This window comes from Oryx dammah, unplaced genomic scaffold, assembly GCF_014754425.2.
Source record: "Oryx dammah isolate SB20612 unplaced genomic scaffold, SCBI_Odam_1.1 HiC_scaffold_7, whole genome shotgun sequence".
Lineage (NCBI taxonomy): Eukaryota > Metazoa > Chordata > Mammalia > Artiodactyla > Bovidae > Oryx > Oryx dammah.
In genome coordinates, this window is record NW_024070191.1 from 2507218 (window position 1) to 2529578 (window position 22361).

Genomic DNA, 22361 nt, shown 5'->3' on the forward strand with positions numbered 1-22361 from the left:
CAAACCAACGCTGAAACTGAAGATCGAAACCGTGCTTAAAATAATCAAGATGCTGCTGGTCAGACCACCGATGACCAACTTGAAGATGACCGTCAGAGCTGACTGTGCTGTTTCTCCCTCAGCCTGTGACAGCTCTTCTCCACTGACCATCATTGGCTGGCAGGGGAGTCAGCCTTTGGACAGACGTCCACCCTCCCCGTTGGATGCTGGCATCAAAATCAAGCAAACTTTCCTTCCCACCAACCTGGCCTCTTTACTGACTTTAGAGTGGGGAGCGGCTGGAATCCCGCTTTTGGTAACATGCTCTCACTGAGGCTGGATGCAGAAAGCAGTTTTCAGGGGAGTGAATAATTAGCAAGCAGAGACATAGGTGGCCTTTCACGTGATAGCAGAGCGACGGGTCATTTTGCATATATAATTAAGCTACTGGTCAATGGGTGTGGGAGAGAAGTAGGATTAATCAGAAGAATTATGTGACTGAGCTGGCTCCTGCTGAAAAAGTGTGTCAGACATCTAACAGGCAGTCCCATGTATATTTGGTTGTGTGAAAAGATAAAAAACACTGCAACAAACCTTCCACTGATGAAAAACATCTAATCTGCTTTTTCTCAAGAAAAAGCACTGCTGTCTTATATTCTGGATAACTGTGTCTTTCAGGATGGCTGGGGGAATTGGAGACACCTGTACCGTAATTACTAGCAAAATAGCCATTAATACCTAAGCAACTCAAACCCAAACTGACAATCCAGGAAACAGGGATGCACATGCCTCTTTCCTGTTTTAAAATTTCATGTTTAGGAGTATATTTATAGATTACACAACTTGTCAGAAAAACCCAGTGTGTTACTTATATGTTTAGTTCAGTCACTCAGTCGTGTCTGACTCTTTGTGACCCCATGAACTGCAGCATGCCAGGCCTCCCTGTCCATTACCAACTCCTGGAGTCCACCCAAACCCATGTCCCTTTAGTCAATGATGCCATCCAACCATCTCATCCTCTGTCGTCCCCTTCTCCTCCTGCCTTCAATCTTTCCCAGCATCAGGGTCTTTTCCAATGAGTCAGCTCTTTGCATCAGGTGGCCAAAGTATTGGAGTTTCAGCTTCAACATCAGTGCTTCCAATGAACACCCAGGACTGATCTCCTTTAGGATGGACTGGTTGGATCTCCTTACAGTCCAAGGGACTCTCAAGAGTCTTCTCCAAAACCACAGTTCAAAAGCGTCAGTTCTTCAGTGCTCAGCTTTATGGTCTAACTCTCACATCCATACATGACCACAGGAAAAACCATAGCCTTGACTAGACGGACCATTGTTGGCAAAATAATGTCTCTGCTTTTTAATATGCTGTCTAGGTTGATCATGGAGAAGGCAATGGCACCCCACTCCAGTACTCTTGCCTGGAAACTCCCATGGACGGAGGAGCCTGGTGGGCTGCAGTCTATGGGATCGCGAAGAGTCAGACACGACTGAGCAACTTCCCTTTCACTTTTAACTTTTATGCATTGGAGAAGGAAATGGCAACCCACTCCAGTGTTCTTGCCAGGAGAATCCAGGGACAGTGGAGCCTGGCGGGCTGCTGTCTACGGGGTCGCACAGAGTCGGATGACTGATGCAAGTTAGCAGCAGCAGCAGCAGTTTGGTCATAACTTTCCTTCCAAAGAGTGTCTTCTAATTTCATTGCTGCAATCACCATCTGCAGTGATTTTGGAGCACCCCAAAATATAGTCAGCCACTGTTTCCACAGTTTCTCCATCTATTTCCCATGAAGTGATGGGACCAGATGCCATGATCTTCGTTTTCTGAATGTTGAGCTTTAAGCCAACTTTTTCACTCTCCTCTTTCACTTTCATCAAGAGGCTTTTTAGTTCCTCTTCACTTTCTGCCATAAGGGTGGTATCATCTGCATATCTGAGGTTATTGATATTTCTTGATTCCAGCAATCTTCATTCCAGCTTGTGCTTCCTCCAGCCCAGTGTTTCTCATGATGTACTCTGCATGTAAGTTAAATAAGCAGGGTGACAATATACAGCCTTGACGTACTCCTTTTCCTGTTTGGAACCAGTCTGTTGTTCCATGTCCAGTTCTAACTGTTGCTTCCTGACCTGCATACAGGTTTCTCAAGAGGCAGATCAGGTGGTCTGGTATTCCCATCTCTTTCAGAATTTTCCACAGTTGATTGTGATCCACACAGTCAAAGGCTTTGGCATAGTCAATAAAGCAGAAATAGATGTTTTTCTGGAACTCTCTTGCTTTTTCCATGATCCAGCAGATGTTGGCAATTTGATCTCTGGTTCCTCTGCCTTTTCTAAAACCAGCTTGAAGATCTGGAAGTTCACGGTTCACATATTGCTGAAGCCTGGCTTGGAGAATTTTGAGCATTGCTTTACTAGCATGTGAGATGAGTGCAATTGTGCGGTAGTTTGAGCATTCTTTGTCATTGCCTTTCTTTGGGATTGGAACGAAAAATTCCAGTCCTGTGGCCACTGATGAGTTTTCCATATTTGCTGGCATATTGAGTGCAGCACTTTCACAGTATCATCTTTCAGGATTTGAAATAGCTCCACTGGAATTCCATCACCTCTAGTAGCTTTATTCATAGTGATGCTTCCTAAGGCCCACTTGACTTCACATCCCAGGATGTCTGGCTCTAATCTGTAGCAAATTATTCTGAAGCATAACTGTATCTATTCTAAAAAGCCAGGGACAATCATACTATTTTGCATGTATTTAGTATTTCGGGCATAAAGTTCCTTTTTGCTTATTCAAGATGCTTTCTCAAGCCTAGTGCTAGGCAATATTAAACATTTTAAAGACAAGTAGTTTTAATTATAATATCCCATAAATCTTTTTAAAATTTAAACCTTTCTTGAAATAAATGCTTTCTTAGGTTCATGATCATGAAGTCAGAAGATCCCTGCTCTTTCTTTCCCTGAATTACTGCCTTGTGTACTGGTTTCTCAGTGAGAGAACAGTGAAAGCAAGCATGCTGACCACAGCCTCCTCACAGCATGGAACAGTGAAGCTGGGAAAATAAGTTAATAAAATGTACATATCCATTCATGAGTCAACTGTTTCTAATGAGGTTTGAAAGGAAAGTGGGAAGTATTTGAAATAATTTAAAAACCAGCTAGCATTTTGCTGTTGTTATTTACAACATGCCAAGCCCTATACTAAATTTCTCGCCTGAGCTGTTTCAGTGAATTCTCTGTAACCCTGTACGATTATTTCATTTTTAGAGATGCGGAAAGTGAGGCTCCTGGGGTTCACTCAGTTCAGTAGCCTATACTATTATTTTCCTAGTTAAGTTTGTGGCCCTCAAGATGCTGAGGCCCTGTTGGAAGCTCATGGGTCAACTGTAACTCCAACCCAGCCCCCGACATCTGACTCCAAACATGGAACTGACCCTGTCCAGATCTTGAGATACTCAGGGTAAGAAAACTGACCAGGCTTTGAGGATGGCTGAGCCAACATTGGTTAAAGTCAAAGGCCTTTGTTTGGTATAGCATGGGGCAGAATTACAGCCTCTCTGCTCAGAGAGTTCATTGTTTAAAAAATAAAATTTAAAAACCTGGAACAAATAGAGCACCTCCATGGCCCCTGTGAACTGTACCCCCCTTCCTTATGCCCCCACATGCTGGGGCCCCTTCAGGGGTCATGGAGCTGAATCTCACATGTGCTTTCCCCAGGGGGGGCCCCTTTCCTTGCGTGACCCTCCTTTACTCTGGTGCCCATACGCCCTCCCTCTTAGCTGTTCTCAGCTGAGCAGGTAGACTCCCCCCAACCCCTTCCTCCTCCTGGCACAGACTCTTAAAGCAAGAGCTTTAAAAACTTAATTAAAATATATAACCTTCTTCCAGGGCAATGATTTCCACTTATGCTTCTGTTCACCCATCATTCAGCTAACATTTATTTAATGCATAAGTACTCAATTACTATGGACATTCTGGGACATTCCCTGAGTATCTAATCTGGCACCCTCATCACAGTGTGTACTTTTAGGACAATTGCAGGTGGGGAAAATCCAAGTTAATGAACTAAAATATAAGGAAATCATGAGGCAGAGGAGGAAAGGCATGACAGAGAATTAAAATTTCACAAAGACTGTGCATTTCTGAAGCAGGCCGGAATGGGATTTTAGTGTATATAACAATTAAAATTATGAATTATTTAAGGTAGGTAACCTGGAAGTTCATAACTAAATGTGATTTTTATCATTTAGGTAATTTTCATAAACCTAAATCAATGTAAGGAGTAATGACAAAAATTTATAAGATAATACTAAAATGAATCATAACCTGAAAAACACTTTAATAATTATTTAAAAGAAACCACTACCATTATTGATTTCCAGTGATAGATTATTGAAGGTGGTATTATGAATAAAGAGGTTGGTGATTGAATTAGGGATGCTACATTTTGCACTTCATGTGACTACTCTGTCATCATTCTGCCAATTTAGTTTGCCTCAAAAAGACGTGCATGGCCGAATTGACTTTTCAAATCACTTTCTGTTCTCAAAGTTATTCTGCCAATGCTTTATTTAAATCTGTAAGCCACATTCAATTAAAGACAGAGTTAGGTCAACAGAATAAGGCTCAATTTTTACTTAGTCTAATTCTTTCCAAGGAATATATTAAAAAGTTGGATCTTGAGGAATTAACAAACATCATCACTCACCATAGCCTATGGGCAGGGAGATCGTCCAGGTGCAGTCCAGGTTGTTGGGGTAGGTGCCGGGGAACCCCGGGCTCAGGACCACTCCCCCCATGCTGCTCAAGGTGCCCCCGCAGGTCGCTGTTAGAACAAGAAGTGGAGTGAGTGCCCCGGGGGCCATGGTTTTCTAGGACAATTCACTCCCCCCACTCCCATGTAAGTGTGCTACCCAGAAGCAAGTCTTCAGAAATGGATTTGCCCCTAGCTTCAGCACAGACATAAATGGGATACCCTTTAGTTACTTCTGGGTCTAGTTCTCTCTGCTGAGCATTCACTGATTAAGAATAAAGAGAGGTCTCCTTCTGGTCCACAGAGGTTCTCAGTACAGCTTGGTCAAGCTTACACATTTTAGTCAGGATCCCATTGTCTTCCAGGTTCTGAGTGCTTGTACTGGTCACTACTTACTGATCTTAGCCATGTGCTCACCTATGGGCTGAGATAAACACAGTTCACTGCTTGACTCTCATCACAACCCTAAAGGGTGAGTATTATTATCATCCCACTTTACAGACAAGGAAACCAAGCATGAGGAGATTAAGGAATTTGTCTAAGGGTACACACCTGGCAAACAGCACAACCAAAATTTTATTTCAGCTCTGTCTGGTTCTTGAATCCAAGTTTATTTGTTTGCTTTAAGATTTATTCTATTTATTTAATTTTTGATTGCACTGAGTCTTAGTTGTGGCATGTGGGCTTTCTCTAGCTGTAGCAAGGGGTAGGGGCTCCCCTTCATTGCAGTGCATGGGCTTCTCATTGTGGCGGCTTCTCTTGCTGCAAAGCACAGGCCCTAGCATGTGCAAACCTCAGTACTTGCAGCTCTAGAGCGTGGGCTCAGGAGCTGTGGTGCACGGGCTTAGTTGCCCTGTAGCCGGTGGGATCTTCCTGCAGCAGCAATCAAACCTGTTTTCCCTGCATTGGCAGGTGGATTCCTAACCATTGGACTGCCACGGAAGCCCCCTAGATTCCAAGTTTTAACCTGGATATGCTACCTTCAGGATTCTTCCCAGCTTTGTAAAGCAGCTAACTGAGACCACTTTTTCTGCAAGAAATCTCACACTGTGAATTATGGGTGTGACTGTACATTCTCATCCCTGGACTTACCTTGGTTATGCACGTTTTACACTGTTAATGCTGAGGCTTGACAGTAAAGAAACATGACTGACTTTATAACGCACATGCCAAATAATATAGGTTGAAGCAGATGAAGTTCTAATACTTGGACTTGACCATTTCTGACCTATTAAAATGGTGATTTCCGTATTTCAAACCAATCACGCAAATAATGTTGTTTCTTTCAAGGAAGCCACAGGAAAAGACTCTACTTATATTCCAACAATGCTCTTACTGGGCAAAATAATTTCGGGAGGCCGATTTCAGAGACCCTCAAGATTTTTTTTTTTTTTTTAATGACAGAGGTAGAAAGACTTTATCTGTTTTGAGTAAATTTGATATGAGGAAAAACCTAAACATCTTATAAAAAGTCTAACGAATATGGTAATTATTGAAACTAGGGAATCCTAGTCTGGGTGTCAATGGTGTGCAAGATAAAAATGTAAGTTTTTAAAAAAACTTTAAATGTATGTTTGTGGGTGAGTGAAAAATTCCAGCAAAGTGTTGAACATTAACTTTGTTTTTATCTAGAAAATAACTTGTCAGGTTAATTCTTTGGGGGAGACAGCACGTGTTTGAGAATAAAGGCTCTGGCCTGCTTTTACCCACAAGTCTGTGGGTGCTGTTGCAGACACTGGTGGGTCTGAGCAGCGAGCCTGCCTGCATTTGGCAGTGATGTTCCCCCAAACCCCCCAGTACTCTTACAACCTGCACTGAGGTTAAACATGCAGGTCCAAGCACAAACCACATCAATGATGGAAATACCAAAACCACTGTGAAATATAAGTGACATTTTTGCCATTTTGATTTTGAGCATGGTTTTTCCAAAAAGAGAAAAAAGATTGGAAATTATAAAATATGAAAACATCTGTGTATATCTTCATTGAGGACTGAGCCTGTCTTGCAGGAGCAGCCAACCCAGTGCCTAAAGGATGGAACTGATCATCAAGAAGCACATCTTTAAATCAGGACCATGATGTTCATCCCGGGAGAGAGAAAGGGCCTGATATGAGTGCAGCTCCTGTAGGCACACAGTGACAACCCAATTCCTTGAGTCCTTAGTTATCATAGCATGTGATCATGCCTTTGTTCATCTCAAAACACAAGAACCACTGGATGAGTATACAAACACAAACCCAAAAGCCACGCATCAATCCTTTTTCCCTTTGTGATATTTTAAAAACCCCATCAATGGGCCGCTCTTATTTTATATTCGTCTAGTGATACCATCATGTTCCTTCAGCTCTACCCTCAAGTTTCAGTCTTCTCCCCAGGCCCACTGTCCACCAGCAGTTGGTGGCCTGACTTCCAGTCTCCTGCTGGAGAAACTCCCTCTCTGCCAGACCCTTTCTTATTGTTAAATAGTGAATTCAAAGAGTCGCTGGTAAAATGTTATCGCTAAAGGACAAAGTGTTTATAAATGAGCAAGGGATCTTGGGTTTTAACTGGGTTTATGTGTCTCATTTTATGCAGATTCCTGATTTTCTGGTGAGAATATATGGAATTTTTGTTCCAGGGTATAGGCCATGCCCTGTCTGAGGGACCCCATGGTACAGGGAATGCCATCTCAGTGTAGGGCCATGACCAACAACTTGGCCATCCTGGGACTTGTCATGATGCTTAAAATAGTTAATGTCGGGTAGGCTCTGAGCTTCCCAGGTGGTGCTAGTGGTAAGGAACCTACTTGCCAATGCAGTAAGCACAAGGAGGAGGGCACAGCAACCCACAGTATTCTCTCCTGGGAAATCCCATGGACAGAGGAGCCTGCTAGGCTATGTCCATGGGGTTGCAAAGAGTCGGACATGACTTAGTGACTAAACACCAACAACATATGAAACATGCAAAATAAAAAACAATTAATTTAATTGGCTAATATAGGTAAGCTATTTGAATAAAACATCTCCTCACGTAACACAGAGTGCCAGCAATGGCACATCATTTGATTGAATATCCACTGTGAGTTGATTTCATTTCAAAGCTTAAAATATTTGAATCCCCAAGTCTAAGGGAAAATTCTTCATTTAAAAATAAGTAGGGAGATGGATGTTCTATGCCTGAGTCCCAGTCCTGATGAGCCCCTCCACAAGAGCGGCTGCCTTTATATCAAATACTTTTGATATAAAACACTGTCCTTCCAACTTCATACCACTTATTGGCACTTCTGAATTTTGTTTCTGGAGATGTGACTTTCCCAAGGCTAATGGCATAAACAGAACCCTTCTCAGACTCTCAGACCAGATATGTCTATTCCTTCTCATGCACTGATCCGCTGGCTTCTGACAGGCATGTGGTGTGGGTTTAGTGCCTGGAGCTAGCCATCTTGCATCTAATCCCTGTCGGTTGGCCCAGGGATGCTGGGCACCCACATCCAGGGGGAGAAGATGTCCAATCTCAGTTACGCCTCTACTGCATTATTAAGTTATCTTGTAACATATGTTTGAAGGGAATTTAAAAGTTCATCTTCGAAGCCCAAAAGGAGTTCAAGAAGATCACCATTACATTACTGAGAATGTGCACAGCGACACAAGGACAGACGGTGTGTCCGTACCAATGCAGAGGGGAGATGGGTAGTTCCAACGCCGCACAGTCCCCGGCATACAGGAGATGTGGGAACGGCCCTGTTCAAGAAAAGATGAGACAAAATTCACTAGCTGAACATGGAGTACTGAAGGCTTCAGTGTTTGCAAGAATATCTGTATTCTCTTTGGTTTTCCCTTTTGATTTAATTACAAATATAAAAAATATCAAACCCGTGAAATCTATTCTACTAATGTGTATTAATGAATCTCATATTTGGAATCAAAATAGAAAAAAAAGTATCCATAATCACTGTACTTCTTGTCACTAAAATAAAAATCTTGTAATGTGCCTTTCAATGGTCTGTATTTCTGCCAAGATGCTTTCCTAATGCTTAAGATGCTGAACTGAATTGACCAAAGTAAGTCTTTTTTTTTTTTTTAATTCATCAAATGTTATTGCTTTTGGTCAAATGATTAGAAAATATTAGGTGTTGAAAGGTGAAATGTTAGTGGTAAGTAATCTGCTTATGCAAAGGTAACTTTCATGGTTGCCTATGGTTCACAAACAACTCACACAATCTTTATGCTTCAGCAAAAAATTGGGTCATTCCTCCTTTGTTGGAGAAAAAGGGAGACTTAATAGTCATTTTATTATCGCCTCACAAGCTGTCAAATTAATGCTTCTGCAATGAAATTAATCCTCATTGCTCAGGATCTCTTTAGCCTTTAAATACATGAAGTTTTCAACCTTCTAAACATTTGTCCTGTTCTTCCTCTTTAAAAAATCAAACAGCAGTGGGTTAAATTCTCAGTGCTTTGGGTTAAAATTTCCTTTATGATGAAAGAGAAGGTAGTGAATGGGCATCTCTGTGTACAGACTATTCATGTTTACTTTCTCCTCATTGTGACTTGGTGGGCTTATGTGACACGTGTACTAACCTTGTGAATTTCCATTTGCCAAACAGAATTGGCACAGAGGCAGATGACAAACACATCTTTAACTCATGTTAAATAATCCCAGCCATGTTGGGAACGCATCAAACAAGAATTTGCACTAAGGCTGTTATCAATGACAAACCAATTCCCCAAGCTTAGGAAGATTTCACACTCGATTTGTCTGCCACAGAACTCATTTTACTCCTATTTCCTAACATTCTTAAAAGCTGCTACAGTACAGGAAGACTATGTTTATACTTAAAGAAGACACTCAGGACAATGCTTTTCCTGCCAAATTTCATGCTCTGTGTCTTCTCATTCTCTGATCTATTACATTATCTTTAACAAATTTATTCCAGAATTTTGGACAAACATAATGTATAAAAGCCTTTTGAGACATTTATGGAAGACTACCAATAAAATCGTTATATATTACCAACCTAGGGCACATTTTGTTATTGATTTCAACAAAGATATTTCATATTAGTGATTCCAGCTAAAATTTTTATACTGGATCCAAAACAAGACAGGAATTTGTGTATTTATTTATTAGCCTAAATGGGAATTTTCTTTTTGTCATCTTTTAAAAGAAAAGCGAAACAGGTTTAGAGGAAAGGAAATCATTAATCCTGCAGATATCCAGGATTGATATTTGATGCATCCCGTCTCCGCAGTTTTAGCCTGAATCACACTAGGCAGATGCATTTATAGACATTTGTAAATAAATCATACAAGGAGCAGTGCTGTTCATGAATACTGTAATTTATGCATACTGCCAGTCCAAATATACTCGTGTGTTAGCAAAATTCCCAATTGTTAGCAATTTTTTGAAAAGTCTGGAATCCTCTTTAACTCATGTGAATGAGAGAAAGTCACAGCTTGCAGACTCAATGCTTGACGCTGTTGTGAAGGGAAAGAAAAAAATCTTAGTTTGCATTTGAAAACCTGAGCCAAGTGGCCTGCCTGGGCTCCACAGACATGTGCCTGCAGGCCTTTATCTTCAAGTAGCACATTAAACAATTCATTATAAGAAATGTCTTTACTAAATAACCCTTTTTAGTTTCTTCTCTGAGGGCTGGAGGAGTCTCCCTCATAAAAGGATGCTGGCAGTAACTGCAAAGTGTCATCATAAAAGTGTGGAAAGAAGGCAAACACAAGTAAGGAAGATCAAGTGACAGTCTGTGGGATCTGGAGAAATGGAGGCAACATGGTATTTACATGGTTTACGTAAATTTATGAAGGGCAAAAAAAAACAACAACAAACCAATCAACCAAAGGCATATTAATAAAAAGGCTTGTCAGTATAGAGTGAGGTGTTCCTCTAAATGAAACCCCTGGGCTGTGACTCATATTTCTTTTTACTGTAACACATGAAATGGGAAATTACTGTCTTAAACAATCAGTTACCACTGCCTTCATGTGCTTGGTTACAAACTTACTTCCATGGCAGGCCTTTCAGCAAAGCTTTTTCAGTAACTGTCCTACTTTCCAAGTGTCTGCCCACCTTTCTCCAGAGCCAAAGCATTACTATAATACCCACCAAGATCTATACAGGCAGGTGGTAGGCTGTTTTGGTGAAGGTGTCTATGTATCTTGATGTTTGCTTAAAATAATAGCAATGCTGGCTTTCATTTACTGAAGTATCAGGCATTTTGCTGATATTTTCTCAGACTGGGAACCCGGGCTGACTTCTGCACATGGGCCCTGTGGATCCGCCGGCTCCTCTGCCGCTGATTCCCCCCGGGGCCTGGCTCATTTCCCCCTCCCCATCAAAGACGAGTCCCCAGTGTCTGCACCAGGAGGCTGTGTGAGACTAACGCGGGTTTGTACATGAAACACTCAACAGGCAGGCCATCAGCTTCCTGTGATTGCTGTTGCTGCTCTGACTTGTCTCAGTTCCTCAAAAGATTTACTCCAGCACACACGCAGAAATGGAGTCTCATACTACACTGTCATTTACTGCTGTGTCATTGAGACTTCTTTCTGATGATTACTCAGGCTTTATTTAAGTCGGTTACAGAATATGATTAAAAATAATGCTCTTGAAATACTATCAGCTTCAGTGTTATAATAAGCAAACAGCAGAAAGTACTCTTTTACTTGAATTAACTGAAACACAGAAACATAAGTAGGCTTAAATATTTCTATTGGACTTTGGAAAAAATATACTTGTTTCAACTGCAGTGTCCACTGTTGGTAAGAATTATACATGAATTATGCTAAAGGACAGAGATAAACTATTTGGGGAATATACTTATTTGTGGTTAACTCAGAAAAATAAATAACTGGAAAATGATTAATATTGCTATACATTGATTTATAAAATATTTATTAAAACTTTAGTATAAAAAACTTTTAATAGAAAAACCAATAAAAGATTATTAGAAATCTGCTTAATGTTTCTCGAAAATTGTTTCAGTGTATCATTTGAGCCCCTTGGACCCTTGATGATTTACTGAACTAAATCATAAGAACAGCTTGCAATGTAGGACCAGCACAAGACTCAGAGTCGGTCCAGTAACTGGGTTGCTGGGATGGTACTATTAACTAGACTGTGTCATGCTTTGTCTCTTAGAATTTTATCTGTATAGTTACTGGGAGACTGCACGTTTCATTTTGAAATAAAACTATTATGAAAAGAATATACTCAAACTTGAAAGGATCTTTTATCATTTAGAAGCTATTTCCACATCATCGTTGAATTTATCTGTATGCACAGTTAATTCAAGAGCTCTGATTCACAAACTGAGTGAGAAACTAAGTTAGGTCTCCGTGTGCACATCTTGGGCTTTATCTTAAGTGAGCTGGTGGAGGGTCATCATGCTGAGTCCATTATTAAGAACTTCAACAACAAAATGAAATACCTGCAGTGTGTACCCAGGCTCGCACTGGAAAGACAGCACATCATTCACCATGTATCGGTCTCCAGTTTTGATGCTGTTACTGGGAAGGGCTGGCTCTTGGCAAGCTGCGAGACCCACAGCTATGAAAATGCAAGACACACACTTATAAGCCATGTAGAATAAACAGTGTTCTTATTATTCAAATAGCAAAACAGTGTTTCTCTGTTGCTCTTCTCCTGTAGAAATGAACAAAGATGTTAACTCTCTCTTGTTTATCAAGAAAACTTTAACTTCCAATCAGCTATGAGCTAAATTGTAAATATTGGTTTGTTTCATTTTCATCATGTATTGAATCTAGCATTTCTTGAAAGAATAAATTTCTTTCCTCCCACATTTCGCATAAAACACACCAGTTCTAATGCATATACATTTAAAAAGATCTTTAAAGAAACTGCTTCCTAGATGCAAACACCTATGATATGGCTCCTTTGCTTTTTGTTTTTCAAGCATACTTAGCAGTATTTTTGAAAAACATTAACTGTGAATCTGGGAATTCTATCCTTCTGGAAAAATATGAGAACAAATATTTTATATTCAGTCTATCTCTTTCTCATTTAAAGACAACAACAACTTAGTGGGAACTTTCCTAAATGGAATTGCCTCTAATTAAGGCACTAAAATGTTTTAATTGCATCATATAGTATTGGAATTCAGCTTAGAATATCAGAAAAATTAACTCTAAGGAACATTTAACATTGATGCTTATTTGTATAAACTCTGTCCTACATTTTGAAGTGTGATGAGCATGGGATCCTGTAAAGGATACACACTTTGGGCCAGAACTACTGGTTCAGAATCTGCTTGGTAACACCATCCCTGGTGATTTTTATGCATTAAAGTTTGAGAACAATTTCAAGCCAAGAGACACACAAATTTTGCCTGGGATTAGTGTGTATGAGGTTTATCATAATATTTTCCTAAGCTGAAATTGATTTTTCCTTAAATGGCTGTACATCAAAAACTATAAAACACCACAAGCATTAAGTGGCAATATTTTTTATTCCTAGCATAATATTTTAAGCCATTTGGGATTTTCATATATGATAAAATTGCTAAATATGAAAAATATCATCACTTATACTCTTTTTTTTATTTGCATAAGTCTAATTTATCTCCCTCTCTTTTGTAACTTTAGAACATAAAATGCAACTATTCATTATATTTAAATTTCACCTTTTTTTCTTCCTATCACAGATTGGCATGAACTCCTATTGTATGTCATTTATTTTTTATTTGACCCTTACTAGATATTTAAATTAACTTTGGTATAAAATTTCTAACTATAATTTGAAATACCAAAATGATACTTTATGATTTTGAAAACACATGATAAATATGCATTTATTTTTGTCTAATACTTAGAGCACAGAAGAACTTTCCAAAAAAGATCCTCATGACCTAGACAACCACAATGCTGTAATCACTCACTTAGAGCCAGACATCCTGGAATGTGAAGTCAAGTGGGATTTGGAAAGTATCACTATGAACAAAGCTAGTGGAAGTGATGGAATTCCAGTTGAGGTATTTTAAATCTTAAAAGATGACACTGTAAAAGTGCTGCAGTCAATATGCTAGCAAATTTTGAAAACTCAGCAGCCACAGGACTGGAAAAGCTCAGTTGTCATCCCAATCCCAAAGAAAGGCAATGTCAAAGAATGCTCAAACTACTGCACAATCACACTCATCTCAAATGCCAGCAAAGTAATGTTTAAAACCCTCCAAGCTAGGCTTCAACAGTATGTGAACCATGAACTTCCAGATGTTCAAGGGGGATTTAGAAAAAGCAGAGACACCAGATATTAAATTGCCAACATCCAATGTATTAATGAAAAAGCAAGAGAGTTTCAGAAAAACATCAACTTCTGCTTTATTGACTATGCCAAAGGCTTTGACAGTGTGGATCACAACAAACTGCAGAAAATTCTTAAAGAGATGGGAATACCAGACCACCTCACCTGCCTCCTGAAAAATCTGTATACAAGTCAAGAAGCAACAGTTAGACTGGGACATGGAAAAAATAGACTGGTTCCAAATTGGGAAAGGATCATGTCAAGGCTATGTATTGTCACCCTGCTTATTTAATGTATATACAGAGTACATCATGTGAAATGCTGGGCTGGATGGATGAAGCACAAGCTGGAATCAAGGCTACCAGGAGAAATATCAATAACCTCAGATATGCAGAGGACACAATCCTTATGTCAGAAAGTGAGGAAGAACTAAAGAGCCTCTTGATGAAAGTGAAAGAGAAGAGTGGAAAAGGTGTTTAAAAATTCAACATTCAAAATAAAAGGAATCCAGATTGGAAAATAAGTAAAACTCTCACTGTTTGCAGATGACATGATCCTCTACATAGAAAACCCTAAAGACATCACCAGAAAATTATTAGCACTAATCAATGAATATAGCAAAGTCTCAGGATACAAAATTAGCATGCAGAAATCCCTTGCATTCCTATACACTAACAATGAGAAAACAGAAAGATAAATTAAGGAAACAATTCCATTCACCATTGTGATGAAAAGAATAAAGCACTTAGGAATAAATCTACCTAAAGAAACAAAAGACCTATATACAGAAAACTATAAAACACTGATGAAAGAAATCAAAGAGGACACAAATAGATGGAGAAATATACCATGTTCATGGATCAGCAGAATCAATATAGTGAAAATGAGTATACTACCCAAAGCAGTCTATAGATTCAATGAAATCCCTATCAAGATACCAATGGTATTTTTCATAGAACTAGAACAAATAATTTCACAACTTGTATGGAAATACAAAACACCTTGAATAGCCAAAGCAATCTTGAGAAAGAAGAATGGAACTGGAGGAATCACCCTGCCTGACTTCAGACTTCATCCTTCAGCTTGTCTTGATGACAAGCTACAGTCATCAAGACATTATGGTACTGGCACAAAGACAGAAATATAGATCAATGGAACAAAATAGAAAGCCCAGAGATAAATCCACACACCTATGGACACCTTATCTTTGACAAAGGAGGCAAAAATATACAATGGAGAAAAGACAATCTCTTTAACAAGTGGTGCTGGGAAAACTGGCCAACCACTTGTAAAAGAATGAGACTAGAACACTGTCTAACACCATACACAAAAATAAACTCAAAATGGATTAAAGATTTAAATGTAAGACCAGAAACTATAAAACTCTTAGAGGAAAACATAGGGAAAACACTCTAACATAAATCACATCAGGATCCTCTATGAACCACCTCCCAGAGTAATGGAAATAAAAGCAAAACTAAACAAATGGGACCTAATTAAACTTAAAAGCTTTTGCACAACAAAGGAAACTATAATCAAGGTGAAGAGACAGCCTTCAGAATGGGAGAAATTGTGACTGCAGCCATGAAATTAAAAGATGCTTACTCCTTGGAAGAAAAGTTTTGACCAACCTAGATAGCATATTTAAAAGCACAGACATTACTTTGCCAACAAAGGTCTATCTAGTCAAGGCTATGGTTTTTCCAGTGGTCATGTATGGATGTGAGAGTTGGACTGTGAAGAAAGCTGAGTGCCGAAGAATTGATGCTTTTGAACTGTGGTGTTGGAGAAGACTCTTGAGAGTCCCTTGGACTGCATGGAGATCCAACTCATCCCATTCTGAAGGAGATCAGCTGTGGAATTTCTTTGGAGTGAATGATGCTGAAGCTGAAACTCCAGTACTTTGGCCACCTCATGCGAAGAGTTGACTCATTGGAAAAGACTCTGATGCTGGGAGGGATTGGGGGCAGGAGGAAAGGGGATGACAGAGGATGAGATGGCTGGATAGCATCACTGACTCGATGGACGTGAGTCTGAGTGAACTCCAGGAGCTGGTGATGGACAGGGAGGCCTGGTGTACTGTGATTCATGGGGTCGCAAAGAGTCGGACATGACTAAGCGACTGAACTGAACTGAATAGCAAATGAAGCAACTGAAAAAGAATTGATCTCAAAAATATACAAGCATTAGTATACTGTATTGGTGTTTTTCTTTCTGGCTTACTTCACTCTGTATAATAGGCTCCAGTTTCATGTGGTGGATTCCTGTTGATGTATGGCAAAACCAATACAATGTTTAAAGTAATTAACCTCCAATGAAAATAAATAAATTTATATTTTAAAAGAAGAGACAAATGGGGTTACATCAAACTGAAAAACTTCTGTGTATCAAAAGAAACAATCAATAGGGCAAGATTCAACCTATACATTGAGAGAAAATGTTTGCAAACCATATATCTAATAATGGTTGATATCCAGAGCATGCAAGGAACTTCTACAACTAAACAACAAAAAATCCTCATTTGTAAAGTAAAAAAAAAAAAAAAAGAATATAAATGTTCTAAAAAAAAAAAAAGAATAAAAGACTTGAATAATTATCCAAAAATAAAAGTGTGCATAAGAAGCATATGAAAAGATGCTCAACATCAGTAATTATTGGAATAATGCAAACTTAAAACACAATGAGATATCATCTCACACTCATTAGGATGACTGTTAACAAAATAAAAGGAAAAAACAAGTGCTGGCAAGTTGTAAAGAAACTAGACCCCTTGTGTACTGTCAATGACAACAGAAAATGTTGTAGCAATTATTAAAAACAGTATGGAGCTTTCTCAGAAAACTGAAATATAATTAATGCATGGTCCAGCAACCCTACTTCTGGGTATATATCCAAAAGAGGTGAAATCAAGAGTACAGTGAGGCATTGTGTTTAACAAGGCAGAGATAGTAAAACCTGAAGAAAATCATGGCTACAGTTCATGAGAATGTCTAGGTTTAGAGGAAGTGACATTTATTTATTTTTTTTTTTTTGTTTGTTTTTTTTTTTTTGAAGTGACATTTAAAAATGAAAAGATAAATAGATGTTCAAATTAGGATTTTTTAAAAAATGCATTCTTGCTGATTCCATGGCTGTTATGAAGTATTGCAAAATCCTATGGTGAACTGTGGTAAAAACCCTCCAGGAAAGGAAATTTTGCTTCATTTGCATTTATTACATGGCACATAAAGAATAGACAACACTGATATAGGAAATTCAATAGTTTAGACAGTGGGAAATAGCCCTGTCTCATTTCACCTTCCAAAACTGCTTTGCTTCTTGACACTTGAAACTTTCCTCATCACCCACTTCATCCACTTATGTGACTGGCATCCACTCCCCTGAGTCTACTGCCTTGATCAAAAGTCTGATAGGACTAAGGCTCTCATAAATGATTAGCTGCTGGCTGGCTAAGTCACAGTCATTACTTATTCCATTTCTTCCTTAGTTACCATGAAAAATTTGCGAAACTGGCAGTAGAATAGAGAATTCTTTTTTAACATCCAAAGGATGAATTTGATAGAATAATGTCATGAATTTAAAGCTAGTGAGAAGACCCTGAAACCAAAGTAATGGTTAGAAAAATGGAATGCTCATAATTTTCAAGTGACCACAATTTATCAATAAAGTAATATTTTTTTTGCATGTGTGACTCTTCTGCAATATGTTCTCTGTAAGAACAAATACTCTCCACACTCACCCATTATTAAGGCATAGAGAATCTAAATGTGTATAGATAAAACCACTTCAAAAACTGATGAATACTTTGTCATTTTACCATATTTGGACTCAGAAACCCACTGTGACTCAACAATTTTGCTTGTCCATAATATTCATAAACTCAGTTCACCTAAACAATATAGTATTTCATAAAAGTGAGCACACTCGGACAGTAAATGATCTATAAAATCATAATGAGGGTTGTGAGTTTGAGTTCACTCAGTCATGTCCAACTATTTGTGACCTCATGGACTGCAGCACACCTGGAGATTCTCAAACTCATGTCCAGCAAGTCAGTGATGCCTTCAAACCATCTCATCCTGTGTCATCCCCTTTTCCTCCTGCCTTCAATCTTTTCCAGCATTAGAGTCTTTTCCAATGAATCAGTTCTTTGCATCAGGTGGCCAAAGTATTGGAGTCTCAGCTTCAGCATCAGTTCTTCCAATGAATACTCAGGACTGATTTCCTTTAGGACTGACTGGCTTGATCTGCTTGCAGTCCAAGGGACTCTCAAGAGTATTCTCCAACACCACAGTTCAAAAGCATTGATTCTTTGGCACTCAGCTATCTTTAGGGTCTAACTCTCACATGCATACATGACTACTGGAAAAACCATAGCTTTGACTAGATGGACCTTTGTTGGCAAAGTAATGTCTCGGCTTTTTAATATGCTCTCTAGGTTGGTCATAGTTTTTTTTCCAGGGAACAAGTGTTTATCATTTCATGGCTTCAGTAACCATCTGCAGTGACTTTGGAGCCCAAGAAAGTAAAGTCCGTCACTGTTTACATTGTTTCTCCATCTATTTGGCATGGTGTTATGGTAGCGGATGCCATGATCTTAGTTTTTTGAATGTTGAGTTTTAAGCTAGCTTTTTCACTCTCCTCTTTCACTTTCATCAAGAGGCTCTTCAGTTCTTCTTCACTTTCTGCCCTAAGGGTGGTGTCATCTGCGTATCTGAGCTTCTTGATATTTCTCCTGGCAATCTTGATTCCTGCTTGTGCTTCATTCATCCAGCCCAGCATTTCACATGATGTACTCTGCATATAAGTTAAATAAGCAGGGTAACAATATGCAGTCTTGACGTACTCCTTTCCTGATACTGAACTGACTAGTCTGTTGTTCCACGTCCAGTTCTAACAGTTTCTTCTTGACCTGTGTACAGATTTCTCAGGAGGCAGGTAAGGTACTCTGGTATTCCCATCTCATGAAGAACTTTCCACAGTTTGTTGTGATCTACACAGTCAAAGGCTTTGACATAATCAATAAAGCAGAAGTTGATGTTTTTCTGGAACTTCTTCTATGATCCAGCAGATGCTGGCAATTTGATCTCTGGTTCCTCTGCCTTTTCTAAATCCAGCTTGAATATCTGGAAGCTCATGGTTCACATACTGTGAAGCCTGGCTTGGAGAATTTTGGAGGGTGGTTTCCTGTTGTTAATCAAGCTCTTTGCCATTGTCATAAAAATGTAGTCACACAGTAGTCTTCAACTGCAAATATCTCAGTTTTTTTTCCCACACATTTGTGTGCAACCCCTTACTGCAATTATCAAGGATTATGAGGAAAAATGGAGATGGAAATGGCAACCCATTCCAGTATTCTTGCCTGGGAAATCCAATGGACAGAGGAGCTTGGGGAGCTACAGTCCATGGGGTCACAAGTGTCAGACACGACTGAAGCAACTAAACCACCAAATTGAGAGGAAAAATCCTGCTATAAATGAGAGGTACATTTGCAATAGACTCAGATAAGAAAATCATCAATGCCAACAGCAAGTAATCCACAACTGAGCAAAAAGTAATTACAAAGGTTGACATGACTTTCATTTGCAAAGTTTATTAGCTCCACACTTTTAAATAGTCTTTACTCAAAAAATCACAAGATTCAATAAAAATCAAATGTTTTGAGTATTGATAAAAAAATAACCATAAAAATTTATTTGCTTTCTCTATTGTGGCTGCTAAGTCACTTCTGCTGCTGCTGCTCCTGCTAAGTCGCTTCAGTCGTGTCCGACTCTGTGCGACCCCATAGATAGCAGCCCACCAGGCTCCCCCATCCCTGGGATTCTCCAGGCAAGAACACTGGCGTGGGTTGCCATTTTCTTCTCTAATGCATGAAAATAAAAAGTGAAAGTGAAGCCGCTCAGTCGTGTCCAACTCTTTGTGACCCCATAGACTGCAGCCTACCAGGCTCCTCCAACCATGGGATTTTCCAGGCAAGAGTACTGGAGTGGGGTGCCATTGCCTTCTCTTGCTTTCTCTATTACTCCTCACTTGAAAATAACTGGATGTACTTTCAGAAATCTGACTATGAGTGGGATGGATGGACCCCATGGAGAAGTCAGTATTTTGAGTCACCACATCTTCGCAAAAAGTACTCAGATCAAATACACTTTCAAGGCCACACCCGAGGGCCTTATTTTGAGCTTAACTCAACCCTGCGTCCATCAGCACTGCTGACTCCTCTGAGCCAGAGAACTAAACTGATGACTCCTGTGACAATCACTTCTCCTGTGAGGATGCCAATTCTCCTGTTCCTGTCCAAGTGGGTCTCTACTCAACAACCTAGTTGATCTGTTTGAAAAATAAGTCAGATGATGTCACTTCCCTGACAGAAACAATTCAGTGTCTTCCAATTGTTTTCACAACAAAATCCTGGGCTGTGAGGTGGGGAACACTCTTCAACCAGCTCCCTTTCACTCTTGTTACCTGCCTCTCCTTTGACTGTTCCCAAGGCTCCCTCTGCAGTTGACATTTCTTCAGGAGTATAACAAGTGCTTTCCATGTGGGGTGCCCACTGATAGTTTTCTTTGGCTGCAATATGTTTCTGTAAGGTTTTTTTTTTGTGACTGAATGTTGGGTATTGTCTCAGTCTTCCCTCAATAAATATTTTCGGTCTAAGAGCATTGCAGTTACTTTGTACCTAAGAACTCTGTTCATTTGTGTCAAGGTTCTGAACGCAATCTACAACCATCACAATGCTTTCTTGTATATTATGCTCCCATAACTAAAATGTAAGTTCTGCATGAGCTGAGACCATACCTAGTTGCCCCATGACACCATCTACAGAGGTTGGAGGACAGAGCAGGCATACAGGAGATGCCCCAACAATTGGGGATGGATGCAGTGACACCCACCATTTATTTTAGGGGGACAAGAATAGGGAAGGGGGAAAATGATCATCAAAAGGAGATGAACTCACAGCAAATGTGGACACGCTATGAAAACCATTCAAAATGGAAAACAATCAAACACAAAAATAGTCTCAAATGAGACACAACTGGAGGTATGCACCAAATGACAACTTGAGTTCCAAAATCACTGTGGACACTGACAGCAGCCATGAAATTAAAAGATGCTTGCTCCTTGGAAGGAAAGTTATGAGGAACCTACATAGCACATTAAAAAGCAGAGACATCACTTTGCTGATAACAGTCCATGTAGTCAAAGCTGCAGTTTTTCCAGTAGTCATGTATAGATCTGAAAGTTGGACCATAAAGAATGCTGAGTGTTGAAGAATTAATGCTTTAGAACTGTGGTTCTGAGCAGAAGACTCTTGAGAGACCCTTGGACTGCAAGGAGATCAAACCAGTCAATCTTAAAGGAAATCAATCCTGAATAGTCATTGGAAGGAGTGATGCTGAAGCTGAAGCTCCAACACTTTGGCCACCTTATGCAAAGAGCTGACTCATTGGAAAAGATCCTGATGTTGGGAAAGATTGAGGGCAGGAGGAGAAGGGCATGACAGAGGATAAGATAGTTATATAGCCTCACTGTTCAATGGACCTGAGTTTGAGCAAACTCTAGGAAATAGTTAAGGACAAGGAAACCTGGCATTCTGCAGTTTATGGGGTTGTGAAGAGCCAGACATGACTTAGAGACTGAACAACAATAACAATTTGAAACCAAACTCCTTTTCGTGTGGGCAACTCTCTGAGTCACAGTCTGAACGAGTAGCAGCAGAATTTGCCTAATGATGATTCTCTCAACAGAAATCAGAGACTAGCTGATAAATAGTTAATGATGAGATCCACCTCTGAAATCAGTGTGGGGACAGTAGGTGGTGGTCAGTAGAGCTTAAGATTAAGCTTCAGTTCTGTACACTCTACCCTTTCCTTCCCAAATCTGTTAATGCCTGAAATTCCAAAGACATATCCAAGGACAACTAGAAAACTGAATTTTGATCCATTTATTTTAGAAGACATCTAACTAAACACCCCAGGGATTAAGTAATTAAATCACATCTTTCACTTAAATGTGATGCTTGGTAAAGTGCCAAAATATCACTGTTAGTAGGAAAGTTTTAATCAGTTACCAGATTTTTGTGTGTGTTACTTTCAACCTCAAATAAAGTTAGAATTCTCCTGTCACCCAACAAAGGTCTGTTAGTATTGAATGCCTAAAATAGTCTTGTAAGAGAGACCTCATGTTACCAGAAGGGGCTCTGGAGTGTTAGAAGTCAGGATATGCAAGACTTTAAACTTGCCCGTGGTTCTCGGTGCAGGGACGATGGTAGGCGATAAAGAAGACATAAATTGTCAGTTGGTGCTAATGATATCCATTTTAATAGGAGGTGGGAGTTGAGAGGGTGTCAGAATAGATGGATCAACAAATGATTGACATACAGTTAAATAC

The 22361-nt window shown here is 39.5% G+C and overlaps 1 protein-coding gene across 1 annotated transcript in view; it reads right to left on the minus strand.

Annotated features, from left to right (window-relative positions):
- The window catches only part of CSMD1 (CUB and Sushi multiple domains 1), a 2078553-nt gene that overhangs the window by 198342 nt on the left and 1857850 nt on the right, over positions 1–22361 (minus strand). The window contains exons 38-40 of the mRNA XM_040243208.1: positions 12142–12260; positions 8371–8440; positions 4677–4793 (exon numbers count right to left, since the gene is read on the minus strand). Of these exons, the coding sequence (XP_040099142.1) occupies positions 4677–4793; positions 8371–8440; positions 12142–12260 (306 nt within the window). The remainder of the gene's footprint in view (positions 1–4676; positions 4794–8370; positions 8441–12141; positions 12261–22361) is intronic.